At 45.1% G+C, this 22,503-nt stretch overlaps 3 protein-coding genes across 3 annotated transcripts; 2 read left to right on the plus strand and 1 right to left on the minus strand.

The window, feature by feature from the left end:
• Nucleotides 1–204: 204 nt before the first annotated feature.
• On the plus strand, nucleotides 205–5,043 carry LOC123720928. The gene is made up of 5 exons (XM_045677896.1): nucleotides 205–843; nucleotides 1,191–1,274; nucleotides 2,248–2,974; nucleotides 3,277–3,397; nucleotides 4,059–5,043. Exons 1-5 carry the CDS (start codon nucleotides 557–559, stop codon nucleotides 4,412–4,414), a joined length of 1,575 nt encoding a protein of 524 aa, XP_045533852.1. The 5' UTR covers nucleotides 205–556; the 3' UTR covers nucleotides 4,415–5,043.
• A 3,213-nt stretch (nucleotides 5,044–8,256) lies between these two features.
• On the plus strand, nucleotides 8,257–11,849 carry LOC106709556 (caseinolytic peptidase B protein homolog). The gene is made up of 6 exons (XM_014501377.2): nucleotides 8,257–8,629; nucleotides 9,299–9,350; nucleotides 9,664–10,567; nucleotides 10,645–10,816; nucleotides 10,893–11,202; nucleotides 11,648–11,849. The coding sequence occupies exons 1-6, from the start codon at nucleotides 8,425–8,427 to the stop codon at nucleotides 11,847–11,849; spliced, it is 1,845 nt and encodes a 614-aa protein (XP_014356863.2). The 5' UTR covers nucleotides 8,257–8,424.
• Nucleotides 11,850–13,752: 1,903 nt separating this feature from the next.
• Nucleotides 13,753–22,503, minus strand: LOC106709557 (transient receptor potential-gamma protein). The gene is made up of 15 exons (XM_045678090.1): nucleotides 22,426–22,503; nucleotides 21,303–21,671; nucleotides 20,135–20,665; nucleotides 19,809–20,043; nucleotides 19,339–19,485; nucleotides 18,959–19,098; nucleotides 18,584–18,830; nucleotides 18,364–18,505; nucleotides 17,991–18,186; nucleotides 17,720–17,911; nucleotides 17,455–17,496; nucleotides 17,114–17,297; nucleotides 15,820–16,183; nucleotides 15,406–15,739; nucleotides 13,753–15,330 (listed from the first exon to the last, which is right to left on the minus strand). The coding sequence occupies exons 2-15, from the start codon at nucleotides 21,651–21,653 to the stop codon at nucleotides 15,205–15,207; spliced, it is 3,231 nt and encodes a 1,076-aa protein (XP_045534046.1). The 5' UTR covers nucleotides 21,654–21,671; nucleotides 22,426–22,503; the 3' UTR covers nucleotides 13,753–15,204.

Genomic DNA, 22,503 nt, shown 5'->3' on the forward strand with positions numbered 1-22,503 from the left:
TAGCATTAGAATTTTAGTACACATCTTATGTAAATACCGTCAGGGGAAATGCAGCAAAGGAATTAATCGACGAGTAAACTAAACAATCGGCAGTGTATATGCGCCAATAGCAGCTATGCACATGAAGAAGTCTCGATAGTTTAATGTTTATATGGTTTAAAGTCAAAAATTAAGCACAATTCAATTTTTTGGTCGACCGATAGTAAGTCGCTGTAATGTGCTTACTTCAATACATGCTTATTCACATTATGTGCCGATTAGACTATTGTGCGAATAAGTCTCTTGTCTGCGGAGGCTTTTAGATTCACTTAACAATAATCAAATATTTCTTTTTTGTTCTGATGGAATTTTTAAAAACTTTATACTGTTTGTGTGGCAACACTATTTTCAAACCCAACCGCCAATCTAACCGCGGTCTGTCATTTCGTTTCTAAAGTACTTGGCTGGATTATCCACACTCGTGCTTTTTAACGATTTTATTACTCAAAACTGCGATTTCGACACACTACGTTTTTTATATTCACCTAAATACTATAAACTTTGGATTTTTTTAGTAATGGCTGAGCAGCAAGCTGTCCCCGATCCCCGTCACCCCGAGGCTCCCAGGCCACCTGGACTTCCTCTTGTAGTGGACGATTTCAATGAAATCGTTCCCTACAAAGGGAACTCGAGGTGGTTTTCTCGGGATAATCACTTTTATGTGGTCAGTCGCTCGAGGGGGGCCTCGACAACCATGAGGTGCGCCAGCGACCGGTGTCCAGCGCACTGGATACTGCGGAATGGGATAGCTGGACCGACGATTGGGCAGCATAATCATTCCCCTACTCCCTGGGTGCTTAATCGGTGAGATAAAAAAATACCTACTTTGTTTTTAATAGTGTATGACCTTTAGGCTGAGTTGCAGGCTTGTTTTATTGTTCATAAAAAATACTGTAATTAATATTGTAAAAAGCCAACTACAACTAAAAGTCACTTGTTTTGTTGTAAATTTTATGTTGATGTGCAAAGTTTGTATATGCACTTTTGCTTGACAGTATATGTAATAAAATATTTTGGATATTTTGTTCTGAGACAGCCCTGCCCATGTTATATTTTTTGGTCCTTTTGTGTGACAATGGATTTTGACGGTTTAAATGTAATTACTCAAGGTTATTAAAGTTCAGATATTAAATAACCCTCTCTTTTTTCAGCAATACAATGTTCCAGGAACTAAAGAGGAGGGCTTCAGAGGAGAGTATTCCTCTGAATGCCATATATGAGGAAGAAGCTGCCAGGTAAGTGATAACTATTTCTTAAGAATTGTGTTGTTTACACCACCTTATTTATGGACCCTTTATTTGGACATTCAATTAGTTCAGAATACCAAAGTGATGTGTGTATATTTTTTCTTTTGATTGATGATTTACTATGAAAAACTATGATAGCATTAGTAACTAGCAGGTAAGGTGATGCAAATATTAAATATAAATCTTCAGTGCAATCTATATACACTGGTGGTTGTGTAAATAGAAACACTACCAATGGTTGTTGAGATTATGTAAGTTACTTCAGTGCAGTCATTTGTGTTTTGAAATAATACAGTAAATATTATGTAAAAAGTGTCCTTTGTTATTTAGGAGTAACATAGGATAATAGAAGTCAATCAAGTCTGCTCAGGAATGTAACTATGAGCAAACACACTTTTAAAGAGAAGATCAAAGATCAAATCTTGTGTCTAGCCAAAAACTAGGAATACTTGGTGGTATAACACCTGTACCTGATAACAGTTTGAGCGATTTGATATTTTTCTTGACACATTATGTTTTTCTATTATTCACATTATTATATATTATTTACATAGTTAACAGTTTATTATATTAATTATATAATTTTGATTTGATACATCCCTATATGCATATTCGATGATTAATCAAATTACCAACACTTAATAACTTCATTTTTCCTTTTTTGTTTATTCTCCATAAGGCGAGGGCTGAAAATCGGCGTTGTCGTTCCGGGCAAGCTATTCGCCGAGCCCAGGCCTTTTAGTATTACCACTTTCCAACTAATTTGTACCTTGTTTATTTTATGTATCTACATGTGTGTGTAACCTATATAAACATTTTTTATTATTATTATTAAGTCAAAGAATATTCAAACAGTTCAGTAGTTTATTCAATGCAAAAAAAAATTAGCACGATGATATGTTTTGTAATATAGTTTGATAATTTAATATAGTTGATAAATATTTTGGAATGTTTTTTACAGATATCCGGACGCTGCATCTCACCTGCTCTACGAGAGTGTGCTGCCGTCGATGCGGAAGTGGAGGAGAAACTCACAGCCGGCTCAGCCACGCACCTTGGAGGAATATGCGGTGGCCTTATCAGGCCACCGTTTGTTAAGTCCTGCTCTTTTCGCCACTGTGTCGGTGGCGGAAGGAAAAGCTGTCATATTAGTCATGCGCGGTTTCGAACGTTGCATCGCTGACAGTGAAGTGCTAGTCATCGATGGAACGTTCCTGACTGTCCCAGCTGGATTGTCAATTTGCCAAATTTTAACAGTACACAGTATAATTGCTGGACACAATTTTCATCCTGTTGTAGTCCTGATGCAGAACCGCCGCCGTCCTCTGTATGAGGCAGTTTTCCGTAGAATTTGGCAAGCGGCTGGCAATCCAAGACCACAACAAATTATAACAGATTATGAGCAGGCCTTACGGTCTGCTCTTGCTTCCGTTACAGGAATTGCAACCCAAGGCTGCATGTTTCATTACGTGCAAGCTTTGGTGAGGCAGGCACGGCAGCTCGGGTTGCAGGCGCAGCAGCGCCAGAGCGCGGCGCACCGGCTTGTGTCGCTGTACAGCGCGCTGGCGCTCCTGCCGGCGCCGCAGGTGGCGGCCGGCCTAGCAGAGTTGTCGCACATCGCACAGCAGGAAAGGCTTCCTTACAATGAAGACTTTCATAATTACTTTGTTGCGCAGTGGATGGCACGCGTGAGTAATACTCTATAGTAAATAAGATAATAATTTGGTGTAATTTAACTTGTTTCACGGGACTTAACTAGATAGTAATATATAGGTGTTTTTCACATTAAATAATTAAATAAATTCACATAAAATCTTCTTAAAAAAACATTACATTGCAAAAAACTTGCAAAATATGTCATAAATTAATGAATTTTGAAATTAATATAAAACATTATATATAAACAAAAATCTATTTTTATCCTTTTATCCATTGAATAAATCATTACATTGATGAATAATAATTGATATACAGTAATTTGTTTATGCAGGTGGGCCCAGAAGGGTTCAGCGTTCATGGTACTGCTCATCGCACATCAAACGTCGCAGAAAGTTTCCATGCTTCTCTGCGACGGGCTCTCGGAGCCTCTCCGAATGTTTGGAGGTTTACAGGTGTGTACAAAATATATGTACATGAATAGAGTAATCATAGTAATTAATATGTAGGAATCATTAGTTGTCTCTGATGTATGTAGATAGTAGATTTGAGTAGTCTAAAATACATTTTTAATATAGGTGAATAGTCGTGACTTAAGAGATTTTGAGAACATCTCCATCTGGTAGGCATATCAAGTCGGAAAATTATATAGGTTCATTTAAATCATAAAGCTGCTGGTAGAGGGCATATTACAACTTTACTACAACTAATTGTTAGCGTTATAGTGGTAAACCCCACTATAACGCTAACACTTTATATATATCATGTGTAAATTTGTAATTATTATGTAATAGTTATTGGTTACCACATAGTATTTTAGTCTTAGATAGTATGATTTGCGTAGTTATTTTAGTATTCTAGTGTCCTGTCAGTAAGAGTTATGCTGCTATCTTCGGCTTTAGGAAACGTCGTAAGAAAATTAAAAGAGGTAAGATAAAAACTATTTTTATATGACCATCTTCCCAATATAAAAATAATTGTTATTATTTATCAGCAGAAATAAAAAAGAAAACAAAGACACATTTATGTGCAATTTTATAAGATGTTGCGAAAATATCCCCAAATGAATAGAGTATTGTGTTTATTTTATTTAATATGACATATTGTTTGGTTTAGATGTGCTGACACAGAAGTTCGCCGTAAGCGCGTCTCGCCTGGAGGCGTACCGCCGCGGGGAGCCTCTGGCGCGCCGCAACCGGGAGCGCCTTTATATCAGGACAACTGTTTTGAGAAATAACACGAGGGCACTCGAGCAAGGAGTTATCTCCATTCGAGAGTTCCTCGTGCAAACGAGCAGATTGTTGGACGTAGGCGTTGAGGCTGTTGTAGATAACGTCCCAGAATTCGCTCAAGAAGTTGTCATTGCAGACAACATTGAGCAGGTAGCACCGGAGGTGGTCCAGGCTCCTATTCTGGAACCCGCCGATGTCCTGCCCGCGTCTCCCCCCCGCGTCTCCCCCCCGCCACGATAATGATCGCGAACCTCAACCCCTTCGTAGCAACATCTGTGCGACTAACCCACTCGAAGTGGTGTTGATCCCATGCGGTCACACGCAATGCCAACCTTGTCTGGACCGTTTGTTTGAATTAAATTATGATGTAATTTGCCCAGTCTGTCGCTCTGATGTTCAATCTTCGAATCGAATTTTTTTGTAGTTTTTATACAATTTTTTGGTCGTCAACCACCGCGTTAATTGACAAGTTTGGCTGTAGCTTTTGTGCATGCTGTAGTTTTTTTATTTTACTAATAGATATTCTAGTATCTACATTAATTTGATTTTCATTTTCTATTGCAGGTGGCGGTAATGCTAGCGAAGATTTTGCTTTTTCTCACTTTCATAGCCTTGAGCTGGCGGGTACGGGGGGACCCGCCAGCTCCCACTAAGGGCCGGGATGAAGGTGCACTATAGTTCCGGTGTGCCTTTCCTAAGGTAGTTGATCCAGATTCATAGTGGTGATACATCAGGGTATCTCCACTACCATGCGTAGGAGGAACTAGAGGTGGTTTAGTGGGTATGCTTCCCTTCCGGAAGAGACTCCCACATAACTAAGTGTTTCCCCCGAGGCACTAAGTATGTTTAAAACATTAACCTCTTAAAAAAAAAAAAAAAAAAATTGTAATTAGTTTTTGACGTCAAAGTTAGTACAAGTACCGTAGTTATCGGTACTTGTACAACTTTCCCTATAATAAATATTCAAAATAAATAAAATCATATTCTATAACTGCATATGAATAAACTGTTAATGTAGTAAGGATATAATTGTTTTCATTATCACTATGTAAATTTTTCTTTGATATAGTTTTTTGTTATCATACATATGTTTTATATATTAACCTTTGATTTGTAAAGTTTTCTCTATTAGGTTGTATTGTATAAATCACAATACTTTATTAAATAATTTAAGATATGTGTTAATTTTTTACTTTGTTTCCCAGGATCTACATATGGAATCCCGTTCTGTAAAATGTTATTTATTGAATAAAGCAATAAAAGATTGAAAATAACCTCTCTTTTTATTACTCATTACGTTCCGGTGCGTTTCTTGGAGATCCCAGAACCTTCTTGTTTTGCACTCGAGTCTGGCCACCGAGGGGGTTTTAGTGGGTCGATCCCCACATGGCCCTGCCTGAGAAAAGCCTGCTTTTAGAAAGCTTAGTAACGACAAAATAACTGTTTCACAGAAAGCTGTTACTCTTGGCCATCCTGTTACAAAGTCCTCCCATCATATCATTTTATGCGATGGCTAGAGCCAACCGGTGAATTGATAATTTAGTAAACTGCTCTGTGGGGTTATTTGCTATAATGGGTATGGGGGCTTGAAAAAATGTTAGTACATATCTGAAAACGCATTTCAAATTATTTTTCCAAAAATTAAGGCAATTATACAATTGAACGTAACGCGTCCTACCACGAATGCTCACGCGTTTACAAATGTTAAAATTAATCCTTACCCATTGTATGAATATAAACTGGTTAATTTTTTTGGAGGCTAAAGTTATTGATGTTACAAAAAGCTTAGCTGAGTAGAGTTAGCCCATTTTATCACCTTTTTATATGACTCGTCTTAATGGGCTCTCATAGGAAGTGTGCATCCAACAAAAATTAGAAATTGAACTGGAATTTGTTGACAGTCAATTTTTGAATTAACTGTAGATGTGTTGAATTATGTTTCTACCAAAATGTCCCCAAGGAAATATAACCCACCCCTCTATATAACCAATAAATATAGTTATGAAAAACAGGTAATATTATTCACAATTATAGCGCCAAACGTCAGGAAAATTATTGTAAGCTTGTAGCAACAATTGAGCTTACAAATAGCAACTTAAGTTTGTTTATATAAATGATTTTGGTAAATTAACATCGCAAACAAAATAAAAAATATCTCCCGGGCCTCATTAAAAATTTGATTAACTTCACTATTAAAATTCCATATTATCGCTGAATAAAATCATAAAAACTCGAGCATATCCAAAGTGAGAACTATACTTGAAGAAACATATTATTTTAGAAACATATTAAAAAGACAACGGAATACAAAAGACATAATCATATCATCAATTTAGAAAATAGGAAGTACTATGGATGTCATACTGTAAAATTTATTCATTCAAAAATACACCGTTATTGCTGCTAAATTAATAATACTAAATAAAATAAAATAGTATGCAAATATCATGTGGACATTTATTGTCCAGTAATTTTTAAAACCTATGGATGATGTACTAAATTGATTTAATTTATTTTAAATTTTCACCGTCGAAAAGGGCGCGAGATTTGAAATTTTTCGCAATACAAAAACATCAACTAAACTAGTAAAGTAGTCTAAACGAAGCATAATCATAGAGAATTAAACGCTCCTGATTGGCTGGTAGGATTCTGACAGCTGAGTGGCCGCCATGTTGGCTTCCAATTATCAGGCCGTACATTATTGGGCCGTGCATTATCAGTCCGTGCAAGATATTGTACGGCCAAATAATGTACGCCCTGATAATTCGTGTACACCTACTTTCTATGGGACACGAATTATCAGGGCGTACATTATTTGGCTGTACAATATCGGCCCGTGCCGATAATGCTCGCCCCAATAATGTACGACCTAATAATGCACGGCCTGATAATTCATGTACAAACAAACCATTGTTTGTACATGAATTATTGGGCCGTACATTATCAGGTCGTGCATTATCGTGGCTGTACATTATTGCCTCCCCTTCTATCATACTGCTGTACTGTACTGTCAAAACAGTGTGACCAATTTCAATTTGTAATTTCTACTATAAAACGCCAAAAAGGCGGGTCTTACAACAACTAGACTCTACAAAACGTTATTTATATATGAATATATATATATTTTATAAGAGAAGGGGGCAAACTGCGGCGAGAACACCAAAGTGATCATCGACGTCCATGGACATCTGCAACACTAGAAATGTTAGATAAATACATATTTTTTTCCATTATCAGTACTGTTGCTAATATCTTCTTTTCATTTTCAGTACATAAGTATTTTTTTTCCTAGCTAATGAAAGTCTTTACAGACCTACAAGTATATCTGACCCTAATCAAACTATGATAACTCACTAACGCTCCCCTGTCAACGACAAAAAAATCACAAGATCCTGTTTCGTTCGTAATGTAGCTGTGGCATTTTTCTTTTATGTTATTTTCTATTGCTGGAGGCTGAAATTTGACGCCAAGGAAGCAGTGGCTACGTTCCAGAAAGCCATCGAAGAGACCCCTAAGGACGAGTGGCCAAAGTGCTTTTCTCGGTGGTTCTATGGAATGCAGCGATGTATTGATGTTAATAGAAACTATTTTTGAAAAGATATAATAAAAATAACAACTTGCTAGTTTGCTCAGTTTTAGATTTTCTAAGAACTTTCAGTGTGACCCTTGTATATAAGTCTATTCTTTATCTGAGCATGAACATGTAAAAAAAGTAAAACAAAAAAAGTATCGACACAAAGAATGCCACATTTTGTTGCTTAGTTACCGTGTGTTGACATGGCTGAATATTTTAACTCAAAAACACTTGCTACTAATAACCGGCAAAATTTGATCAGTCAACTTGAACTAAGTTTCAACGGAGTAAAACTCAAGTTACGTAGTTCGGAATCATAATTGATGGAGTTATCAAGCCAAAAGCACCACCGAAGCACGTTTGATTCATTGTCACATTTCTATACAGAGACAAAATGTCAAAATCAAATAGGCACAAAATACTAGGCTTTAGCTTGTCCAATTAATAGAGGTCTTACATAACACGTGCTTGTCACATTTTCAAATGTCAATATTATCAGTCACAATCATTGACAGTGACGTATCGGTAATGGAAAAACACAAAAACACGAAATCTCATGACTTAAATTAAAAAAATGCTTAAACAACAAGTAAAATAACACAATGAAGATCTTTCCCCATTCAATTTATGAATTGCAAAGAGTTAAGTTATAATATCAAAATTAAATTCGTCCACCATGTTTAGTCATCCTAGATCATTTAATCGTTTGCTGCGGCTTATGACTCGTTCGACTCGCATTTTGAGTGTTCCAATGAGACGAAGTGTTTCAAGTAACGCCGCTGAAAAGATATATTTAACAACCCACAACAGCCAGCTTCGGAAAATCGTTGGCGCAGCTTCTTTAGGATTGGCAATATTAGCCGCTGACTATGTTTTTAACGGTAGGCTTTTATACTGTGCAATTCTTAGTTTCGTTGGATTAGTTATAAGTGCCTTCAAACACGTATACATCTGTAGATTTGAAATGGTTACAGTTTTATCCACCTTCCAGCTTGCACTAACATCCACACGCTGCCATAAAACCATTACAAAAATAAATTTTGTAAAGTTGTAGTAAATCAAACTAGATGTTTATACCATTCATCTTGTGCTAACAACACAACATGTTCACCTTCCTTTACTTCTTTATTCTCAAGCATTGCATGTCAATAAATGTGTGTGTTAGAGGCCAAATTATTATCCTGTTGGCAAGGGGGAGCCTAGCCTCTAATATCGGGCTATATCAGTATCAGGGAAGGGAGAGGTGACAAATAGGAAGGGGAAATATCTCCTTTGTTTACTAAAGGTAGTGGTACTAAAGGAAGGACATGATTATCAACAGTAATCACTTGGCAATGTTAGAGAAACCAAGTGGCCGCTTGCTCATTTGCTACCTCCTACTGTAAAAAATCTGGGTTATCAATTGTGCTGACAATTATAGCTTATTATTGTTCAGTAATGTGGCTGTATCATACCCCCATTTTGACACACAATATATTTTGCTTTTATTTGTCACTTTTTTATGTCATCTTTATAATTTGTATGTTTCTTCTTACTAAATATTGTTTCAGAGAAAAGGTTCTTCAAAGCCGCTCAGACAGGCAATGTGCAGGAACTTGTCAAGTATGTATCTGACTTGTTATTTGATGAATTATCACTATGTGCTGTTTTCATTTTATGGCTTTAGTTTGATGAGTGTAATGTCCCATAACTCTTTTTTTGCTTATTTACATCACTTTGCCTTTAAAGATGGCAGAAATTGACCTGTTGATACTTAAGATCTACTTATGACAAATATTTGTTAGGATAAAAAAGTGTCAGTTACATCATTCTGCGTCATTTTGGTAAAAAAAACTTTGATATTGTAAAATTTTCATCTCCCTGGCTACACAGACTTTTCACTGTTCTCTATTGTATTATATATGAATTATTTTAGACAGCTAGAGGCTGCGAGCGAGAGTCGGCGCGGGTCCGGCGAGAGCGCAGCGGACCTGCGCCACCCCCTCGGCTGGACGGCGCTGATGGTGGCCGCTGCCAACGACCGGCCGACCGCCGTGCGCGAGCTGCTGCGGCGGGGCGCGCGCCCCGACCTGCGCGAGCGCTACGCCGGCGCCTCGGCCGCCGCCTCGCTGGCCGGCCTGCATCCACTCGAGGCGCTCCAACGTCGTGAGGACGAATTCTGCGGCTCCATGAATGCCCGAGCTTCCTTTCTGGGCTGGACGGCGTTACATTACGCGGCGCTCGCCGACTCGGCCGCGTCCGCGCGCGAGCTGCTGGAGAACGGCGCGGATCCCACGGCCAGGGACCACGCGGGGCGGCGTCCCCTGCACTACACCCGCGACCCCTCGCCCGCGCGCGAGCTCATCCTGCAGCACACGCGGCGCTGGGAGGAGGCGGCCGCCGCCGCCGCCGCCGAGGAGCGTCGTCGGTTCCCGCTCGAGCAGCGGCTCAAACAGTTCATCGTGGGCCAGCAGGCGGCCATCGAGACCGTCGCAGCGGCCGTCCGCCGCAAGGAGAACGGTTGGGCCGACGAGGAACATCCCCTCGTGTTCCTCTTCCTCGGCAGCTCGGGCATCGGCAAGACGGAGCTGGCCAAGCAGCTCGCGCGCTACATGCACAAGGACGACCCGGCGGCGTTCATCCGGCTCGACATGTCCGAGTACCAGGAGAAGCACGAGGTGGCCAAGCTGATCGGCGCGCCGCCCGGCTACGTGGGCCACGAGGAGGGCGGGCAGCTGACGCGCGCGCTGGCTCGTCGCGCCGACGCCGTCGTGCTCTTCGACGAGGTGGACAAGGCGCACCCCGACGTGCTCACGGTCCTTCTGCAACTCTTCGACGAGGTGATGAAGCCCCGTTTGTGTCGCGGATGCCGACCGTTTTCCTTTCCTCCTCCCCATAAACGTGTTTGCGGTCGCAGGGTCGGCTGACGGATGGCAAGGGGAAACTCATCGAATGCAAGAACGCCATATTCGTGATGACATCGAACCTCGCCTCGGACGAGATCGCGCAGTACGGCCTGCAGCTGAGACGCGAGGCGGAGATGCGCGCGGCGCAGCGCACGCGGCCGCAGCTCGCCGACGTCCCCAAAGGTACTGCACGCTAGGTGCTAGCGCCCGCTCGGCGCCGCGCAACACTCATGTTCTAATCGATTTCTCCGTATCGCAGAGAAGGTGGAGAACAAGCCTCCCCTTCCCCCCGAGGGCGGGGACGCCGAGGACGCAGAGAATGCCGAGGAGACGCTGGAGGTCTCGCGTCATTTTAAAGATGGCGTCGTGAGACCGATTTTAAAGAAACATTTCGGTCGCGACGAGTTCCTCGGGCGCATCAATGAGATCGTGTACTTCCTGCCGTTCTCGCGACAGGAGCTGCTGACGCTGGTCAACATGGAGCTGAAGCTGTGGGCGGAGAAGGCGCGCAGCCGGCACGACGTCGAGCTGCGCTGGGAGGGCGGCGTGCTGGGCGCGCTCGCAGACGGGTCAGTCGCCTCTCGTTGTCGTTTTCATTCCATAGCATTGCGATCGCGAGACAGACAAAAGTGTAGATCTATATCAAAATTTATCCACTATCAAAAGTATCGTTTAGCAGATTAGAATTTAGACTTTGTGTTTCATCTTCTAGGCATCGTAATTATTCGAACATCCAACGTTAAATCGTCGATGCGAGTGGTGTATGCGGTCAGTCACAAGCATAGCGACTACATCTCAACTGTATAGATTCATCCACCGTATTGAAATTTTACGTCGCCTTGTGTACGAAGGGCCTTAGTCTCCATAACCAATCACTAGCGACCTGTTAATATCTTCTTAAGTGAGGGATCAATAGTTGTTGTGGCGGTTGAGATGTACCGTTTATCTATGATGTATGATAGTTTGATGTGAGAAGAGCGTGTTAGAGATGTGCGCGTGCGCGTGCGTGTGCAGGTACGACGTGCACTACGGCGCGCGCTCCATCAAGCACGAGGTGGAGCGGCGCGTGGTGAACCAGCTAGCGCTGGCGGCGGAGCGCGGGGCGCTGGCGCGCGGCGCGGGCGTGCTGCTGAGCGCGCGCGCCGGCCGCGTGCAGCTGGCCGTGCGCCGCGCGCGCGACCAGCGCTACGAGCCCCTCGACCTCGCCGCACTCTAACAAATTCTTTCATTAAAATGTTCCCGCAACTATTGTCTTTTTATTTAATATCCCGGCTTTAGCTAAATTACATTAAAAATGTTTTTAATTTACAAAAATTTTATTTACAATTTGTCACCTGATACCTATGAAGTATCGAATTTTGTATGAAGACCAATGTTGTACTTAATGAACGGGTGTCATGTGTCAGATGGTACGCGCATAACGACGACTTTAAACTATCGAGAATCGGTCTTGTTATAAAATACATCGTATAAATAAATGTTATAATTTAGGTCTTTTTATTACTTTTGAATATTTGGCATTCAATAAGAGATACTTTTATGTTTGTTAACACGTTCGTGGTGGTGGTTGTAGTTTTATTTATTTATTTGATTAAGAAGAAAGACAGGAATAAAAAGAATCAATTATATTTGTAAATTGCTGTCCCCCGCGACTCCGTCCAGTCTATGTTCTTCATCTGTACCAAGTTTCATCAAGAACTGTTGAACCGTTCCGGAGATCCATAACAAACATCTATATCTATAGTAAGATGTAATTCAAAAATGATAATCGCGAAATCATCTGTTTTAAGTTTTTAATAAGATTCATAACCAATTGTACCGATTTCATGACAGTGTTTTTATAATGTTTGTCCATAAAATAGTTTAAAAATTTTATAAAAAAAAATAACACTCATAAAGAAGGTAACAGGAACAGGGTCCCGAAAACAGTTGTCTCATAAAAAAATATGTAATTCAATCATATTTTTGAGATCGTCTGTAATTTTTTATTTGATATTAGTCAACAATATTTTTGTTCTTTTGTAAAAAAACTATGTACATGAATTTTGATATCATTATCATTATTTTTATCACAAATTGTATAAACCCATAATTATTTTCCTGGCCTCTGCTGCCTCACAGATAGTCGCATCACTAAAGCGGAGTAGTTATGCGACGATCAGAGATCCACAAGTCTAAATACTCCTGCACCAAAATATAATTACAATTTCATTATACAATACAACATTTGTGGGTTAATGAAATAAAACAAATATGTATATAGTGCCAGCTTTAATCTCTTTCGCACCGTTATATACAAATACAATGTATAAATAAACAACAACTCCTTACAAAATATAAATAGTGTGGTGCGCCGCCTGCACAACTAAACACTTGTGAAGGCCTCCAGTGCTATTTAGTCTACTGCCCGCACTGCCGCGGGTCGGGCTGGCGGCGGAGGCGGAGGCGGAGGCGGCAATGTCAGCATCTATGTATGTCAAACATGCTGTGCTATTTGTTGCGTGACGTATAATAGATGACGATATGTTTTACGTTGTCTACATACAACACAATAATACATAATTAGAATACGTTAATGTTATTCATAGTGTCCTGTTACGCTTTCATGTATGAATTGGACATTAGCCACCCCCAGCCGCAGCCCGCGGCCGACAGAGCTCCGATCACACTACGCCGGACCAGCAGATTTACCGGAAACCGGATACCTGACAAAGGTGTTCACATTAACCGGCGCAAACTCGTTCACACTACTCCGGTCCGGAGGTTTACCGGCGCTTCGTAGTGTCAAAGCGCTCAGATGAAATAACGCTATTGTCTGTTTTAAAACAAAGACTTAAAAATGTTATTAAATAAACAGCAGTATGTAACACTTTCTTATTTAAGACTCGATCTATTCACTATTTTTTTTTACACTCTATGACAATTCGGGAGAAAAGCTGAATCGAACGACACCACACTTGCCAAAATTGGTTCAGTCGTTTAAGCTCTAGTTCATCATCATCGGCTCACTATACGTCCCCACCGAGGAGCACGAAGCCTACCCTAATGTAGAAGTGACTAGGCCATAGTCAACCCTGCTGGCCAAGTCCGGGTTGGTTGACTTCACACATATCATTGAATTTCTTCACAGATATGTGCAGGTTGCATCACGATGTTTTCCTTCACCGTAAGAACGTCGGATAAACATATAAGTACATATGGTACATGGCGGAGTTTGGAACCCAGGACCTGCAGATTGCAAGTCAAGTGCTTAACCCCTGAGCCACCGATGCTCCAGGTCGTCACAATGGAATTTACGTACGTACAAACCCACATAAATAAAAATGAACTAACGTACGTTAAAAAAAAACATATTAATTTGTCAGTCGGGTAAATATGTCGAGCCACTAGCCTTCTAGTAAATCTTCCGGTCCCGGGTAGTGTGAACGCGAGTATTTGCGCTGGAGCAACTAACACCTCATCCCGACCGGCACCGGGTGCCGAGCGCCGGGTGTCAGGTGTCGAGCGCCAGGTACCAGGCACCGAGCGCCGTGTGTCGAATGCAAATTTGCTAATTCACACAGTTTTACCAAATGGAAATACCTTGTTCGTTGTGCTTTTTCATATATAATGGACATTTACTGTGAATGTTATCCCTGTATCAAAGATTTAGGCCGTGTATAATATAAAATAATAATTTCCTTTTGAGAAAGGGTTATTGCAGTCATAATGTCAGTTGTGTCAAGACGCTGCTAGAGCCCGAGGAGTGCGATGCTACCTCCGACGACCGCATAGGCCGGCTCCTGGCTCTCTATTGTTCATCAGTCATACATACATCGAGTGTTTAAATACAGTTAGCTCGGCCGTGTTGTAACAAAATAAAACTGGACACAAGTTATCGGACGTGGTTTAAGGAACAAGAAGTGAATCCTTATTATAACAATAAATTCTACGGAGGCTTTGACGACTGATGTGCGTGTGTAGGGAGGCGGGGTGCGGGGCGCGGGGCGCGGGGCGGCCCCGAGTGATCCGCTAGTCGCTACGTAATGTTGTGTGTTACATAATTATATCTACACGTGCGTACGCCGACAATATATGATTGGAAAACTCTCTGGAACACATTTTATTGTATATTTATTATGTTACGTTTAGTATTCACATTGTAAGTCATGTATAAAATAGATTAAATTCTAATTTTATGCTAATTTTTTAAAATCTCCTTTCATATAACTAGTTAGCTGTTCAATAATTATCTAAATTTCTACTTCCTTTAGCCGTGCGCTTGTACTCGTAACGAGGCCGTTAGGAAGACCTCGGCCGATCGAAACAAAGGAATGAAAAGGCAGGAGAGCGCACATTGACAACCCGTTTGTCGCGCGGTTGCGGACGAGACGCTGCGCAAGAATTAATTTAAAATTGTGTGCGCGTCTCAGACGTCATTGTCTTAGCTCCTAGTGATACGTGCACCTCACTAATTACGATTAATTTCATTGTGAACGTGTTCGATCCGCGCTAGCCGCGGTACAGTTATTTCCTAACGATGTATGGAGTGAGGCAGAGATCGGGGGATGCGACGGCGGCCAGTGCGGCGCCTACAGCCAGCCCGCGGAGTGGTGCGGCGCGTGTCCGTGCAGCGGCGTCACGCCCGCCAGCCGCGCCAGCGCCGCGCACCGGCCGCACGTCGCCCCGCCCGCCTCGTACCCGCACTGTCCGCACGACTCCTGACAAATACATTGTCTTGTCACCTTGTCACCTCCGTGTACCGTTTCACTACGAACCAAACTAGCGGCAACCTTATGTGCGTCGTCGTCGAGGCTCGCCAGCAGCGGCTCGCGGCTGCCGGCGGGCGCGGGCGAGGGCGCAGGGGGCGCCGGGGGCGCGGCGGGCGCGGAGGGCGCAGGGGGCGCGCGCGGCGGAGGCGCGGGGGGCGCGCGCGCCGGCACCGAGCTTGCGCGTTGCAAGGCCTCGCTGGCGCGCTGGTCGGGGGCGGCCGCGCGCCTCGAGTCCGAAAACTTCTTGCGCTTGCGCTTGAGGGCGGCGAGGGCGGAGAGCGGGTGCAGGGGGCCGCTGCGTGCGCGCTCCGGGCTGCGCTGCGAGTCGCTGCCCGACTCGGAGCGCTCGCTGCCGCTGTTACATTACACCATTATGTTACGTCTCGGAAAATCCAGAATAGATCTTTATTTGACATGCACCCGGCGGGCACGGACCTGGGCGAGGGCGGGGCGTGGTCGCAGACGGAGTCCTCGGAGCGCGAGCGGCCGATGAGGCGCGACACGCGGGCGGCGCGCGCGGCCTCTATGATGGTGCCCCAGCGGCGCTTGTGCGGCGGCTTGCGGGCGGGCGGCGCGTGCGACCCGCCGCCGTCCGACAGACTGGACTGGCTGGCGCGCAGACGGCCGCCCAGCAGCGCGGAGAGCGAGGCGTGCGCGCCGTGCCCGCCGTGCTCGTGGTGCTCGTGGTGCAGCGAGGCCAGGAACTCATCGACGGGCGCCAGGGGGCCGCCCGGCGCGATGTTGAACCCCTTCATCAGTCGACGCTCCTTCTGACGGTTCTTCTTGCCGCCGCCGCCGCCTTAACCGACGAGCGATTATCTTATAAAACAAAGTCGCTTTTCGGGGCCTCCGTTTTGCATGAATGTTCTACTAAAGGCCGCTACAAACGTTCAGTTTTGTCTGAACAGTCGAACTGATCAGTTAAAAATCATTTGACTAATGAGTGTACGGGGCGTCGTACATACATACAAATAATAATACCGAGTTTAGGGAAGTAATATGGCTTACTCTCTATAACCACGGCTAAATGTTTTTTAATGGTAGTGAGCACACGGTCGGTGTGAATGGTGACGCGTGTTATAAAATGTGGTAAATTGCTGACGATGGCAAAACATGTATTGTGCTGTGTTTACACTGTATACCGAGAATTGTTCAGTTAAACTGATGAACTAAAAAAAAATCATTTGATAAAATAGATCGGTTAAACCTGTTCAGTTAAAGCTGAGCGTCTGTAGCGGCCTTGAGCCACGAAACAGAAAAATATGGTTTTCACCATCATGTAGGTCATTTATTCCGGTTGCGTTTGTATGGCCTTATAATTAAAACAGAATATAAATACATGTGTGTACACGGACTCAATGATACGTACACGAATACGAAATGTACTCGTTTCGAAAATTTGAAGCCTTTCAGCGAAATTCCCTTCAAAATGTTTCGTGAAGGTTACATCACAATTATTTGCGTGCCAGTTGCGAGAAAACAAATATCGACAAAGTTTGTATGATATTTGTTGGTTAATAATCGTTGTTGTTGTTGTTGTTGTTGTTGTTGTATAATCGTTTAGGGACTAAAATTGCCGGGTTTCGAAGATTTACGTTGCTTTGTATAAGGGCCTAAGGTTTATTATTTGTCAACAAAACTTAATTTCTGATTGTAAGTATAATGGTTAAAATTGAGGAGGGGGAGGAGGGGGGGGGGGGAGGGGGAGGAGGGGGCGGCGGCGGCGTACCGGGCGCACCCGCGTTGGCGGTGGAGGTGTTCATGCCGGAGTTGCGCAGGATCTCGACGAGCTCGCAGCGGAAGGCGCTCACGTCCTGTTTGATCTCGTTGACGTCGTCCTCGGTGACGCCGCCGCTCTCTGCGCGCCGCTGCTGCACCGTCACGTAGCGTCGCACCAGGTTGCGCATGATGCCCTGCGACATCACACCTCCTTACTTTATTGACCTTCTTGAAATTTATTTTCAAAACAAACGTAAATGGAGTGATTCTAATTGACTTTGACTATGGATATGATGAGGTGAATTTTGGAATTCGAATTGATGAATATTGTAAATTCTTCAGTATACTAACCTGGTATCGAAAATCTCGCTCATTCGCCTGCTTCGCTTTCCTCTGAAAATATATGCAGTCAGTAAATTCAACTATTATTGCTTAACTTCATAATACAATTAGGCCAATGTATAAGGTAAATGTCACACGGGCGGCGCAGCTCGTCTTTGTCCAGCATCCAGACAGAGTGGCAAACTCGATGAGCTATTAAATTTGGGTACGTTACGAGTTATCGGCTATCGGATATGGCTGCGATAGCGCTGTGGTGCATACGTCGAGCGCTCACCCGGATGGTGCGCATGTGCTCGCGCTTGGCGCGCGCGTGTCCGCACAGCCGGCGCTGGAGCCAGCGCCACGCGTACAGCGCGGACTTGGGCGAGGGCACCACGTTGAAGGGCGGCGGCGCCGTGCCGCCCTCTTCGAAGTAGCTGATCCACAGCTTGCTACGCGCGAACTTCCACTCCACATCGGCTCGCTCCTGGCCACGCACCAAAATACCGCTTTTAAGTTGATACGGAAAGTTACGAGGCGTCGGTCGGAGAATATGACGCACTTACCGATATGAGCTGGTAGGAGTGGTTCATCATGGCGATGAGCAGATTAAGCAGCACGATGACCTGGATGACTGCGTACGTGCCGAACATGAGCATGCCCCAAAAGCGCGTGAAGATCTTGATACCGTCCAACTCGAAGGAGTCCAGGTCCACCAGCCCGAAAGCCGCCCAGAACAGTGTCTGCATCGTCTCGAACAGGCTGCGCCACAACACTTGGGGTTACTGCGCGAGTGAATCTCACTTGCTTGCTTACTTTTTCGTAACCAAATGTCGTAATGTAATTCGGCGTACCTCTGTTTATAAAATCTCGGCTTTGTGTGAAAACGTGCTATTTGTGACGTTGTGCTATTGGTTAAGAACAGACATGAAAACGTACTTGGCGAACCGTCGCCACACGATGCAGGCGTCGGGGTCGACGACGGTGCCGTTGGCCGCCGCCGCCGTCGTACCCGCCGAAGAGCCCGTCGTGCACCGTTTCTTCTCCATTTCTGCATAGTACCATAACAACTGGTTCAACCCTAAAACAAAACGTTGGGTTAATGTAGTAGTTTCCTCTCTTTGTTGCGCGAAGGAATCCTATATCTCGAATTACTCACCGCAAGAAAACGCGAAGATAACGAGAATATCCAAAACGAAAAACTTTAAAATGTCGAGCACCATGCGGCTGAGGGAGACTTGCAGCGGCCCGAGATGCGGGTTTACGCTGAATATGTACACCAGCTTGAGGCTGCTGAAGATGTTGGCGGCCGAGAAGAGGCCTTCCGACAGCAGCATGGGGTCCCAAGCGTCCCACTTCTCCCGCGGCTGGTTCCACTGCAGCTCACGAGCCATCTCGCGTCGGACCTGTCGACACAATCGCACCGGTCGGATTCACAGCCGAGGGAAAACTTTTCGCGGAAAACCGAAAAAGGCGATTCACCAAAGTTTTAAATCGTTCGATTTGAATCGATCAAATTAAAATTTATAACTACCTGGAAATAAGAGACGACACGGAGAGCTATTGTCGCCACGTAGAGCGAGTTGGTGACGAAATCGATGACGTTCCACATGTCGTGCACGTATTCTCGCAGCCCCATGTCCCACAGCTGCTTCACCTCGCTCCAGATCAGTCCTGCGAGTTACGGCTAGCCGGTGTCACAAACATATATCTAGGCGCACAGCGGCGTGATAACCAGATTTGAACACCATCATAGAGCGAAAAATTCATCTAACATTGGACTGTTTCTATGGAGGATGTATAATGTACCATTTCGACTGTCGCGACTTTTACCGTTCGTAGAAATGGGAGCAGATACCTTAGTGGAAAAAAGTAGGGTCATAGTAATAAATATATAAGTGATAGTTAACGCACCGCTGACCCAGGCCAGTATGAGCCACTCGATGAGTGAGGGCAGGGAGCCGCGGCGCGATAGAGGCGCTGTAGGCGGAGCGCGCGGCGCGGCCCACAGCACCCCGCCCGCCGCCGTCTCGATCCGTTGCGACGCCAGGATCAGCAGGACTGTGGACAAAGGTCATTGTCCCAGCTATTGCTACATGAACACCCAACGTTCGTACATGCTTCATACATACGTCAGGGAACATAGCTATGAAGTAGTTGAAGTTTAGGATTTTGCATTTGGTCGGACAGATAAACCGAAGTCAACCTGCCTGGGGTCGATAGGGGAGTGAAGGATAGCTTCGGTTTACCTCCACGAGAAAGCCGGACAGGTATTTCGACTTGGTACTTTGTGTAATGATGTTTATATGATATTCGACTGCCATTTTGTACGCTTGCCTGTAGTGCCTTTATAAGCGACGTCGCTCGGGTGATTCTCAACTCACAAAGGAACATGAAGTAGCTGGCGGAGTGGCACAGGAACTTGATGAAGGGCTTGCGCAGCGTGCGGCCGAGGGCTGAGTACGGCGCCGCGATGTACGCCAGCGAGTACAGCGGGAACATGGCGCCGATGCGCGTCATCTCCGCCGCCTGCAGAAGCATGTTCTTGCGCCGGAAGCCCGGCACGCTCTCGTACCAGATGGAGGCCAGAAGCTGCTGCACGTTGGGGTGCGCCACGAACTGTCGAAGAATACAGAACGTGAGCAGGTGATAGCACCTTTGAGATAGCTCAATCAACGGTCGCGCGTCTCACGCGGCCTGTAGCAGTTACCTTCTTCTGGCGCAGCTTTATGGCAAGCTTGAGGCGTGAGAGGCGCATGCGCTCGGGCGCGCCGGGCTCGGGCAGCGCTGCGGGCGGTGCGCCGGTCTCGTGGTTGAGCAGCACCTGCAGCTCATGCGAGGTGCGCGTGTGGTCCAGCAGCGCGGTCGCGAACTCTTGGCACTGCACGCGCAGCTCCTGGTACTCGGTCTTGAACTCGTGTTCGAGTGCCGACAACCGGCGCAGCTCCCACGATAGCTCAAAGGCTGTCAGGATGGGGTCCTTGGAGGAAAGCGCGATGAGCGAAGGCGAAGCCAGCGCGCGATAGGCGTTGATGCGCGAGCGCGAGTGGCGCAAGGAGTCCTCGCGGCGCGAGCGCACGCACTCGTCGCAGCCGCAACGAACGTCGTGAGGCACGGGCAGCGCGGCGCCGCGGTCCAGCAGCAACTTGATGATCTCGTAGCTATCGCGGTGCGCCGCCAGGATGAGCGGCGTGATGTCCGACGTGAAGGTCGCCGTCTCGGGTGGCAGCGCCTCCCAGCTCTGCAACGCGATCGCGCGCTCACCTCTCCACTCCATTCGATCGCCTCTATCTTTGCTTTTACAATCTAAATGTGAACCTACGTCAACCGACGGGCCATTAATTATTTTGATTTACCTAACCTTTATATTGCATTTTTCAATCGATCGCCGAGTATCCGTTTTATTTATTATTGCCTTAAGAAGTTCCAATCCCTTATAACATCTGTCTCACATCTACTTTAAGGGACGCCCTTAGAGACTTTGTATGGCTGTTAGTGTAGCAGTTAGACAAATTGAAACAATTAAATAAACCTTTATAAAATTAACAAAGCTTAGTTATACCTGGAGAACAGACTTTCATTTATTTGACATTTTCCTCTCTATTGAATAATTAAGTGATTGAGAAATATGCATTTCTGCATACTTGAAAGTCGCCTACACGGACTTTCTGAAGACGTAGCAACTTGAAACTTAGTACTGGGCCATCAAAACTTTATGACACCTCGAGAGTATTGTAATAATACAAGCAGCGGCCCGCTCAGCATCCGCCTACACAGGCGTGCACTTGCAGCTAACCTCGTGCCGACATAAAGTTTAAGTCTTGTAGTGGGGCATAGGAAGTAGCTAGATAACGAGTGATTGTGAAAACTGAGCTCACGTGAAGCTCCCCGGGCTTGCGTGTGCGCTCCTCGTGGTCGAGCAGCGCCTCCACGGCCTCAACGAACTCCTCGGAGATGGCGTGCAGCAGCGCGTCGCGCGTCTCCACGCCGAACTCGAGCAGCAGCTCCACCATCTCGAGGTTCTCGTTGTCGATGGCCATGAGCAGCGCGCTGCGGCCCAGCGGGTCCACGCAGTCCACGTTGATGTGACCGGTGTCCCGTGCGCGCTGCAGGCTGCGTCGCGTGCCCGCCACATCGCCGCGCTCCACACCCAGTAGGAACTTCTTCTCTTCCAGCGAGAGCACCGCCATCTCCTGGTGCGGCCGCACCACGTTCTCCTCCTCCGTCATGCCGTGGATGCTGTGGCGCTGCGGACAGAACGTGAGGCGCGTGCCGGACTCAATCTCGCCCAGAAAAAGCGGCCGCGGGAGGCCATCAAGTGCAGTGTAGTCTTTCTTATTATAAATAAAAGTTAAAGTCATAGATAAAGCATCAGCCTGCGGGTCTAAATAATGTAACATTCGGTTATCGTTATCGCTACTAGAATCATCAAAATAAAATGCGTCGAAATGTATAGGAAAAGTACGTGACATGCGCGTGACATATCAACAGTTATAGTTATAGTTATAGTCAACATACATTTTTGACTTTTCGATTAGCGACTTCGCTTATTGTATGTTACTTTGTCTAGCCCCCCAGATCCAGATGGAAATTTTAGAACAGAAGCGTTGAATGGTTTAATGATGAACGGGCACGTTACGCGTTCGGCGTCGCTCTGTATATACACAAAGCTCACAACAGAAGTATTGCCCTCGTATCGTTCTATTATTAACGACGCATTGCCCCGCGAGGAGTGCTCGCATACTTTGCATTAATAAAAGTTTGTTATAAAACTCTGTCAAATTTCGCTTCGAGACAAAGTGCGATAAAACTGAAGTAGGTCAGGCGATGAGTGGCGAGGCGTTATGCAAATGCGTCCGGCGGGCCCCCCACACCTCGCGTTTAAAAAATTGCGAAGTTATAAGACGTCGTCCGGCGAGCGGTCGAGTATAATTTAGATTTTTCTAATATAAGCGTATTAAGATGCGTAGAAGATTTGTAGAGCGAACGTCCCGTGCATACCTTGACCTTGTTGTCGAGCGGGCGCGGCTCCGGCGCCAGCAGCGCGCCCAGCTCCACGCGGCAGGTGGAGGCGCGCCG

Source organism: Papilio machaon, chromosome 5 (assembly GCF_912999745.1).
Source record: "Papilio machaon chromosome 5, ilPapMach1.1, whole genome shotgun sequence".
Taxonomy (NCBI): Eukaryota; Metazoa; Arthropoda; class Insecta; order Lepidoptera; family Papilionidae; genus Papilio; species Papilio machaon.